This window comes from Lagenorhynchus albirostris, chromosome 5, assembly GCF_949774975.1.
Source record: "Lagenorhynchus albirostris chromosome 5, mLagAlb1.1, whole genome shotgun sequence".
NCBI classification, from domain to species: Eukaryota; Metazoa; Chordata; class Mammalia; order Artiodactyla; family Delphinidae; genus Lagenorhynchus; species Lagenorhynchus albirostris.
In genome coordinates, this window is record NC_083099.1 from 65,136,621 (window position 1) to 65,147,772 (window position 11,152).

Here is an 11,152-nt window from a genome sequence, read left to right on the forward strand (position 1 = left end):
ATTATCAGAAAATATTAAGTTTCAAAAAAGTTGAAGGAAAATGTAAAATTATCTTTCTGATCCAGGTAAAGGAAAAACTAGAAAACCAGTAGAATAAAAAATAAGAGATTTAAAATTTTCTGTAGCAAAACACATTTATTGAATGCTCCTTTTCGTGTGTAACTTAGTCCTCACAACCACCCTGAGGTCCCCGTGATCACCTTTCTTTTACAATGAGGAAACTAGCTCACGGAGCCCTGCCCAGGGTCACAAAGTTAATATGTGACAGAGCTGGCATTCAAACTCAGTCCTTGAACACCTTTACACCATATTATCACGAGGCTTTATCATCAATGTTGTCATTACAAAAAAACACATCAAGATAATTTCTGATTCTGAGATGATTATTATTTCGCTCCAAAACCTTTATGAAATATCTCATTTGGCTGGTACTGTTCTGAGTCCTGCTCATGGTAAACTAGAATGGAGTCAAGCACAGGCATTGGCTATTTACCATAGTCAGTCCTGAGAAAAAGAGAAATACTTATTATTTTTTTTAATATTGAATTTTTATTTAAAACATCCCACTCCATTGTACTATCCAGATTGAAGATAAAGTCAACAAAGAGAAACCTGTGCAATCATTTTAAAGAATTACTGAGTAAGGGACTTCCCTGGTGGCGCAGTGGTTAAGAATCCACCTGCCAATGCAGGGGACACGGGTTCAAGCCCTAGTCCGGGAAGATCCCACATGCCATGGAGCAATTAAACCCGTGCGCCACAACTACTGAACCTGAGCTCTAGAGCCCACGAGCCACAACTACTGAGCCCATGTGCCTAGCACCTGTGCTCCAAAACAAGAGAAGCCACCACAATGAGAAGCCTGTGCACCGCAACGAAGAGCCAACGCAGAAAAAAAAAAATAAATAAATTTATATATAAAAAAATCGTTATGTATTTTTTAAAAAAAGAAGAATTACGGAGTAAGATGAAGATGCCATCAGTAAGATGACAGAAATTGACGTAAGCCCTCTTTTTTGTCAGTCTTAGTTTAAATACCTGCCGGCTCATCACATTTTGGGGGTTCCCTGGGTGCTCAGAGCACAGGTGTGGTGATCGGGTGCTTCTACTCATCTTTAGTTGACTTGTGTTCACATATTCAGTCTATGGGAACCTCAAGGCAAAAGAAGAGAAATAAATTTTAAAAGACATAAATGCTTTCCCTTGAAGAGCTTACAATCACTTTGGGAAGCCTAGACGAAAGCATATGAAACAGACATTTAATCCAAGTAGGATCTTTGTGGAGCAGTGAACCCAACTAATGTGACAGGAAGATGCAGAAGAGATGGAGGGACCAACTTGGAAAAGATAAAATGAAGCCCAAGTGGGACGGCTTTTAAAAAATTTTTTATTGAAATATAGTTGATTTATAATGTGTTAGTTTCAAGTATACAGCAAATAATTGATACATGTGTGTGTATGTGTGTATATATACATATATATATTCTTTTTTAGATTCTTTTCCATTAGAGGTTATTACAAGATATTGAGTATAGTTTCCTGTTGTACCAAGTGGGAGTTTATATTGAAGTAGGCAGTAGAGTACCTTTTACATGCCCTGAGCTAAGACATGCTAAAAGAGCATTTAAGACCCAGTATGCTGAAGATTCTGGAGAGCACTGATTAGATGAGACAAGACGGGACTCAAGGCAGTGTTCTGGGTATCTCCAGACCATCACATCTCAGCAGAAGAATGACCACTCTCAGGGCTGGTATACAAAGTCTACAGGTCTCACTTTACTCGACAACAGGAAGTATTTCCACCTCAGACCCTTGTTAGATAAAATAATCATGAGTTTCCTGAGACCCAACACCTACCTTTCACTCTTCTGAAGTATCTACACCCTCTGCCTACTCCCAAGCCAAAGGCACACCCATGTTCATGACCTTGGCTCTGGAACCACACAGCTTCATCCATTTGTGCTTCTTTTTTTTTTTTTTGCGGTACGCGGGCCTCTTCCTGTTGTGGCCTCTCCTGTTGCGGAGCACAGGCTCCGGACGCGCAGGCTCAGTGGCCATGGCTCACGGGCCCAGCCGCTCTGCGGCATGTGGGATCCTCCCGGACCGGGGCACGAACCCTCATCCCCTGCATCGGCAGGCGGACTCTCAACCACTGCACCACCAGGGAAGCCCTAAGGTAAATCTTTTGTACCGTAATCCTCACAGTGGTTCTGCTTCCCTGATAAAACCTTGACTGACACCAGCCTTTTCCCTCCATCATTTTTCATTAGGGGAACACATTCCATTAGTCTTAAATGCAGAGCCAGGCCCAGCAATGCAACTGCTTTTGAGCATCTCCTAGGAAATGAGTACAGTCTGTTCCTGCCCTGAGGAGATCAGTTTCGTGGGGGACACAGACATATAAAAATATATATATAAATCAGCATAAAGTTTACAACGGTAGGTGCTTAAAGAGCAGTGAGAGCAGGAAGGAAGAGTTGAGTCTGAGAGGCTGCAAGCAACCTGAGGACGAGCACCTGTCTCGTACAGCATCGTATCCCCAGGACCAGGCACAATGCCTTAAAGAAAACTAGCACTCAATCGGTTCTTCATTTCATTTCTTTCTTTCTTTTAAAAAAAATTATTTATTTTTAGTTTTGGCTGCGTTTGGTCTTCATTGCTGCGCACTGGCTTTCTCTTGTTGTGGCGAGCAGGGGCTACTCTTCACTGCGGTGCATGGGCTTCTCATTGCGATGGCTTCTCTGGTCATGGAGCACAGGCTCTAGGTGTGCGGGATTCAGTAGTTGTGGCACGTGGCCTCAGTACTTGTGGCTCACGGGCTCTAGAGCACAGGCTCAATAGTTGTGGCACACGGGCTTAGTTGCTCCGCGGCATGTGGGATCTTCCCGTACAGGGCTCGAACCCGTGTCTCCTGCATTGGCAGGTGGATTCTTAACCACCGCGCCAACAGGGAAGCTCTCTTTTTTTTTTCTTTCTTTCTTTTTGCCCACACCATGCAGCTTGCAGGATCTTAATTCCCCAACCAGAGATTGAACCCAGGCCCCTTCTGTGGAAGCATGGAGTCGTAACCACTGGACCTCCAGGGAAGTCCCAACATTTCTTGGTTGAACTAAACTGAATTTGCGTATGGCACAGTGTCAAGCCCTAAGAATATGTACGGCATTGAACAAGACAAACGGTTCTTGCCTTTACTTAGCTTACAATCTAGTGCAGTGGTTCACACATGTTAGCATGCCTCAGAATCTCCTGGGAGGCTTGTTAAAACCCAGATTGCTGGGGCTCACTTGCAGAGTTTCTCATTTGGTAGGTCTGCTAGGGGGCCCTGGAATTTGAGTTTCTAACAGTTTCCCCGGTGCTGTTGGTCCAGGTACCATACTTTCAAAACTGCTGGTGTAACAGTTCCCCACCTGGCAGGCTACACATTAGAATCACTTAGGCAACTTTCAAACAATGCAAACTTTGCTAGGAGCATCAGCCCAGCCCTATTAAATCATGTTTTAAAAGCTCTGCAGGTGATTTTAATCTGCAGGTCAGCGTTGAAACCACTGATGTTAGTGGTAGCAGTTACCATTTATTACTTGCTTGCTACGTACTGGACACCACATGAAGAGCCCATACACATGACCACATCTGCGAACCCCATTTTACAGGTAAGAAAACCGAGGCTCAGAGAGGTGAGATAAAATGGCTAAGATCACACAGCAAGTGTTAGCAGAAGAGGCAGGATTGAACCCAGGTCTTTCTGACCCCAGAGTCCACACTCAGAAGCACCAATGACTGTGCCACATGGGCCTGAGAAACTGAGCACCTGATTTGAATATTGAATGATGAGTAGAAGTGCTGCAGGCAGAGAAAGGGGGAAAGTATTTCAGGCAAAAGTACTGAGCTCCACATTTCTGGAGGTGCTGAAGGAGAGGCCAGGAAGTTAGAGGTATTCTGGGAAGAGTCTCTGAGCTGGGTAGAAGGGCAGGACAGGATGACAGGGGTGGCCCATCCTCCTCCAAGATTCTAGAGTCCTATAATGAGGAAATCTAGAACTGATGGACCAAGAGTAGAAGGAAAACGACGTGGGCAGTGACATTTGCCCAGGTGCCCTGCAAGAGTAGTAATGAGCAGATGCCTCTCTCCTGCATTTTTTCTCTCTGTTTTGAACATCTACTACCACTCAGTGCCGAAATCTTATTTACCCCCAAACAACTTTATGCTAGTTCTATATGCTAGGTAAATATTAATAAATAAAAGCCAGGACATGTAACAGGAAAGTGTAGGACTAACATGGAGACTATTCACATTTAAATATTCATTTAAATGTTGAATTTCACTATTATTTTTTCTCTAAGGTTGATGATATCTCTATTCTTTATTTTATATACTATTTTATAGTACATACTTTAATGCTTAGTATGGAAAATTTAGAAAACACAGAAGAAGTTAAAGCCGGAAGTAAAAACTCCTGTAATCTCACCAGCCAAAGGAAACTACTGTTGAAATTTTGGTTATGACTTTCCAGAAATATTTTCTCAAAATGCCTATAGGTATGTGTATTCCAGAAAGGAAATCATGCTGTAAATATAACATATAATCTCTATTTTTTTATTCAACAAGTATGACCATTTTTTATGCCCTTAGACTTGATTTTCATAAGTTCCTTCATAATTGTGATAAACATATGAATAACTTTTAATAATGATACACTGCTGAAAATCTTAGTAAGAAAATTCAGTAAGTATGGTATTTGTTGTTGCTGTTACTGTACTGATATTACAAAAGGTGGGTCCATACAATAGGTGGAGACCCATCTGTGAGTAGCTGACTCAAAATAGTCCTTTCTGAATAAGTGTTTCTACATTTGAGAGGTGATTCAGCTTAAATCTTATTCAGGTGAGTGAGGATTTTTTTGTGAGTGTCCAGCCCCAGTAAGAAGCAAGTTTTCCCTCACCGCCAGGAAAAATGAGAAACGAAATGAATGACTGCCAGTGGCCCTCACCTTTCCCAAGGGTATCTTTCCTCCTTTACGGGGAACTGCTGACCCCCAGAGGATAAATGCAGAAGTGAAGGTCTTTACCGGACACCATAAAACTCTTAGAGGAAAACATAGGCAGAACACAGTTTGACAATAAATCACAGCAAGATCTTTTTTGACCCACCTCCTAGAGAAATGGAAATAAAAACAAAAATAAATAAACGGGACCTGATGAAACCTAAAAGCTTCTGCACAGCAAAGGAAACCATAAACAAGATGAAAAAACTCTCAGAATGGGAGAAAATATTTGCAAATGAATCAACAGACAAAGGATTAATCTCCAAAATATATAAACAGCTCATGCAGCTCAATATCAAAAGACCAAACAACCCAATCAAAAAATGGGTGGAAGACATAAATAGACATTTCTCCAAAGAAGACATACAGATGGCCAACAAACACATGAAAAGATGCTCAACATCACTAATTATTAGAGAAATGCAAATCAAAACTACAATGAGGTATCACCTCACACCAGTTAGAATGGGCATCATCAGAAAATCTACAAACAACAAATGCTGGAGAGGGTGTGAGAAAAGGGGACCCTCTTGCACTGTTGGTGGGAATGTAAATTGATACAGCCACTATGGAGAACAGTATGGAGGTTTCTTAAAAAACTAAAAATAGAACTACCATATGACACAGCAATCCCACTACTGGGCATATACCCAGAGAAAATTATAATTCAAAAAGACACATGCACCCCAATGTTCATTGCAACACTATTTACAATAGCCAGGTCATGGAAGCAACCTAAATGTCCATTGACAGATGAAGGGATAAAGAAGATGTGGTACATATATACAATGGAATATTTCTCAGCCATAAAAAGGAACAAAACTGGGTCATGTGTAGAGATGTGGATGGACCTAGAAACTGTCATACAGAATGAAGTAAGTCAGAAAGAGAAAAACAAATATCGTATATTAACCCATATATGTGTAGTTAGAAAAATGGTACAGATGAACTGGTTTGCAGGGCAGAAATAGAGACACAGATGTAGAGAACAAATGTATGGACACCAAGGGGGGAAGGGAGGGTGTTATGAATTGGGAGATTGGGATTGACACATATACACTAATATGTATAAAATAGATAACTAATGAAAACCTGCTGTATAGCACAGGGAGCTCCACTTCACTGTACAATAGAAACTAACACAACATTGTAAAACAACTGTACCCCAATTTTAAAAATTAAAGATTGAAAAATAAAAGAAGTGAAGGTCTTTCTAGGAAACTCAAGGCCACTGGGAAAAAGTGCTTTCTCTTCTTAATGAATACATTTGCATCCTTTTCCTTGTTCTTACAGGGCTGCTGTATTATTTCACTTTGCCTAAGAGCTTACTGATTCCTTTTGTTATATGGCCTTTTGTTATATGTTATATGTTATATATCCTTTTGTTATATTCCTTTTGTTATATTCCTTTTGTTATATATTCCTTTTGTTATATATTATGACAATATTTTGTTATATTCCTTTTGTTATACTTTTCTATGTGAAAGTCCATATGTACCCAGGAGGATGTAGGACCCCAAAAGGGACTCTAGCTTTTCTGAAGCCTTTGGCAGTAAAAGCTTTCTGTTCTGGCAGACCAGTGTAGATATGCCACTAAAGACAGAGGACAAGAGCCTCCCTTGGTGCCTTTGCAGTATATAGGATGACTCACCCATGGAGGAAATTAGAAAATAAAGTCCAGTAAAATATCTCAAATTTAATGGGACTCCTATATTGGTGACAAAAGACCACTAAGACTTTATGAGTCTAGGGGAAGGGATCATAAGGATTTTCAAAAAAAATGAGACATTGCACCTGAGGAAAAAATCTCCAGGCTGTGAGGAAAGATAGATACTGGGCTGTCGCTCTGTCTGCAAGTGCCCAGCAGTAAACTCTATGGCCTATAGAAAGGCCTCAAGTAGGTTAACGTGTAGTCTTCAGAATATTGAAACTTAAAATGTCTTTTTCCTAGGAAAAGGTGCCTTCCAAGCGGAAAAGTTTAAGTTTTAGATGAGAGTTAAAACTCTGAGCAAAATAAAACTTAAAACATATAAATTATGATATAAAGATAACTAAGTTATTAATGAAAATTTAAAGAGTATGTCTATTGTTTTCTAATATAAACACTCTCAAAAACATTTTTAGATGAGAAAAAGGAAAATTTAACGTTCATTGAATGACCTCTTGTCTCTCTTATTCATAACATAAAAAATAGAGGTAGGAAAATTGACAACAAGCCAACAATGAGTAGTTACAAAAAGGGAAAGAAAAAAACAAATACAGGAGACCCTTTCCATTTGTAAGATGATGAATTATAAAGACACAGCTTCCTGGGACTTCCCTGGTGGCGCAGTGGTTAAGAATCTGCCTTCCAATGCAGGGGATGTGGGTTCGATCTCTGGTCAGGGAACTAGATCCCACATGCATGCCGCAGTTAAGAGTTTGCATGCCACAACAAAGGAGCCTGCAAGCCACAACTAAGGAGCCCGTGAGCTGCAACTAAGGAGCTCACGAGCCGCAACTAAGGAGCCTGCCTGCCACAACTAAGACCCGGTGCAACCAAAAGAAAAAAAAGAAAAAAAAATTATATATATATATATAGAGAGAGAGAGAGAGAGAGAGAGAGAGGGAGAGAGGGAGAGAGGGAGAGAGGGAGAGAGGGAGAGAGGGAGAGAGGGAGAGAGAGAGAGAGAGGGAGAGAGGGAGAGAGGGAGAGAGGGAGAGAGAGGAGAGAGAGAGAGAGAGGGAGAGAGAGAGAGAGGGAGAGGGAGAGGGAGAGAGAGAGAGAGAGAGAGAGAGAGAGAGAGAGAGAGAGAGAGAATGATTTTTTAAAAAGACACAGCTGCGTCCCCCGGGGGAGGAGAGAGGGAGCGAGGCCGCGCGCTCCGCCCCCTCCCCCCAGGCTGCCGTCGCCACCCCCTCGCCGCCTCAGCCTGGCGGGGCCGCCTCAGCCTGGCGGGGAGGAGGAGGAGGAGGAGGGGGAGCAGCAGGCCTCCGGGCCCTGGCACCGCCGCCCGCAGGTTCAGTAGATGAAGGCGTCACTGAAGGGTTACCTACACTTCAGAGCACTTCTAGCACCAGTGCTCACGCAGATGATGATGATCGCAGCAGAGAACGGCCAAGTCCAAATGGTCCAGATAGACCTTTTCAGTGTCCAACATGTGGGGTGCGATTCAGAACCTGAAACAGCACATGCTCATCCACTCAGGAATTAAACCATTTCAGTATGACCGCTGTGGGAAAAAGTTCACCAGGGCTTACTCGCTAAAGATGCATCGCCCAAAGCGTGAAGGTAAACGCTGTTTCCGGTGCCAGATATGTAGTGCCACTTTCACTTCCTTCGGGGAATATGAACACCACATGAGGGTTTCCCGGCACATTATCCGCAAGCTTCGGATTTACGAGTGCAGAACATGTGGCGCCATGTTCACCAACTCTGGAAATTTAATCGTGCACCTGAGGAGTCTGAACCATGAAACGTCAGAGCTAGCAAACTACTTCCAGAGCAGTGATTTCCTAGTACCGGACTACTTAAACCAGGAGCAAGAAGAGACCCTTGTTCAGTATGATCGTGGAGAACACAGTTTTGAAGACAACGCCTCTGTCCAGATGCCTGTAATTTCACAGGTCTCCTCGACCCAGAATTGTGAAAGCACTTTTCCCTTGGGGTCTCTTGGTGGGCTGACAGAAAAAGAGGAGGAAATGCCAGGGCAGCCAAAGACCAGTGCTTGTGCCGAGGCAACCAGAGAGGACCCCCCAAAATCAGAGCTGTCTTCTGTAACTATTGAGTAATTTCATGGTTTGGCTTCATTTTTGATTTTTGGAAAGTGCCTGTGCTTGGTCTTGTACATTTGAATTTAACTTTTTAAGCAAAAAAGGGTTTGGGAAAGAATTTCCCTTTTTACTTTGTAAGTTCTGCAACTGATGTTTTATTTTTCATGACTGAGAGATTGCTTCTGTAAGTGCACAATAACATGGTGTTGAAATATAATAGAAACCTTGAGACTTAAGGAGAACCAGCTGACTTAAAACTGGTATCAGTTTCCTCTTCCATTATCAGGAGTAGGCTAACAACAGATCACTAGGTCAAGAAGAAATCAGGTGATTATTGACCTTCCTGAAATGAAAGCGTACACCAGAAACATATTACTGAGTGAATCTGGCAAATGGCCTGAATATCCTATATCCTATACACAGGGTATTGTACAGTCTTTTGTAAAGCCTGTTGTTTTTGGAAGTATTTATGGTGAGCTTTCTTAAAAATTATTAGGGTATATACTTCTGAAATCCCACGTGTTTTGTGTGTGTGTTTTTTTTAAGCTTTGTCGCTATAATTTTTCATGGTGAAAATTTGGTATTGGGATAGGTATTCCCTGTACCTTTATAGTACCACTCCTCCAAATAATCCTTCTTCTGTGAAAGAAGGCGAAGAAGCATGGTTAAGGATAGTCAACTTGTGCATGAAATGACCAGGAACAGAGAATATAGTGTGTGAATCGGCTTCATAGGAACTCTTTCATACAGCTTTTCTGGATAAAATTATTGTTTACCTGGTCTTTGAATGTTAATGCCTGGCTAATTGGGTCATTGCCTAAATCAGTTTTCTCTTGCCTATACTTGGCATGATCCCATGAAAAGGAGATATACTGGAGATGTTCTATATTTTATACATAGGTTTGTGTATTGTTGAGGATGTTTTTATTCTGCTGTTTTGGACAAAATAAAGAATTCTCTGTTAAGGCTATATTCTTTTTTTTTTTTTTTTTTTTTTTTTTGTGGTACGCGGGCCTCTTCCTGTTGTGGCCTCTCCTGTTGCGGAGCACAGGCTCCAGACACGCAGGCTCAGCAGCCATGGCTCACGGGCCCAGCCGCTCCGCGGCATGTGGGATCTTCCCAGACCGGGGTACGAACCCATGTCCCCTGCATCGGCAGGCGGACTCTCAACCACTGCGACACCAGGGAAGCCCTAAGGTTATATTCTTAACCTAACTGAGATTGTTTACAAAATACCCATATGACAGTGATAAATTGTCCTTACTCCAAAATATTTTAAGACATTGCCAAATGTCATATTAAAAGCAGTTAGGATAGTTTTTACGCAATGTAAGCAATAATGTAGAAGTAGAGGAGAGTCTATAAAATGATGATCTATGACTCAAATCTATTTGGGGAAAAAAAAAGAATTGTTAAGACTAAAGAAAAACTAAAAACCTTAAATTAATGACTATTACCTCTTGCTGCTAAAAAAAGAAAAGAAAAGAAAGAAACTTCGTGGTTTATAGTCGAAATATATATGATACTCTAGACTGGAATATACGTTTTTACCTGGTGCCATTAAAGTATCACTGACCTTGATCCTAAATATTCATGAGTCCATGAACAATGATCTTTTGAGTAACTCTTTTTTTTCTATGTATATACCCAAAGTTTAATAATTATGAAAACACCTGATAAGGTTAGAAAAAGAAAATACAGTTTCTTATTCAAAACACAAGATCTCAGTTTTGTCTGGGTGCTAGTCATTAATAATAAAATTTTTCTAAGTTATAAAAAAAAAAGACAGCTTCCAACTGAAAAGACTTTAAAAAATCCGTTTAATGAAGATTAGAGTTTCCATATTATTTTTTAAATGCATGAGGAAAAAGTAAAATATAAGCTAAGTTTATGTGATACTACTCAAATACTTTAATAAATTGTTTTATGTATTCTGGATGTGAAAGATAGCTACATATCTTCTCCTGGTTTTGCTATATGAGAAATAAAAATACAAACAGAGCAAATGTGAGAAATACAGCATTTTACAAAGTGCTAAATTAAATGAAAATTCCAAAATTCTAAACACTTGCCTTATAAATTACTATTGCTTAAAGTATATAAACATGAATATGGGCGTACAACTGAGTTGTGTTTTTATCTGAATGATTGGTGTCCTTAGAAACTGGTCTTGAAAACCTCAGATGATATTGCAATTTATGAGAACCTGGAGAGTTTCTCCACTTCCCTTTATGTGTAAACTTATAAGATGTGATATCTTTCTAATAAAAGTTTTTAAATAGTATTTAGTGAACTTTAATGCCAACTTAATATATTTTTCTAAAATCTTAAATTGTCTTTGGAAACTTAGACTAATAG

General features: G+C 40.6%; 1 protein-coding gene across 1 annotated transcript; it reads left to right on the forward strand.

The window, feature by feature from the left end:
* Nucleotides 1-8,197: 8,197 nt before the first annotated feature.
* On the forward strand, nt 8,198-8,901 carry LOC132520519 (zinc finger and BTB domain-containing protein 44-like). The gene has a single exon (XM_060149264.1). It carries the CDS (start codon nt 8,213-8,215, stop codon nt 8,810-8,812), a length of 600 nt encoding a protein of 199 aa, XP_060005247.1. The 5' UTR covers nt 8,198-8,212; the 3' UTR covers nt 8,813-8,901.
* The last annotated feature ends 2,251 nt before the right edge of the window (nt 8,902-11,152 follow it).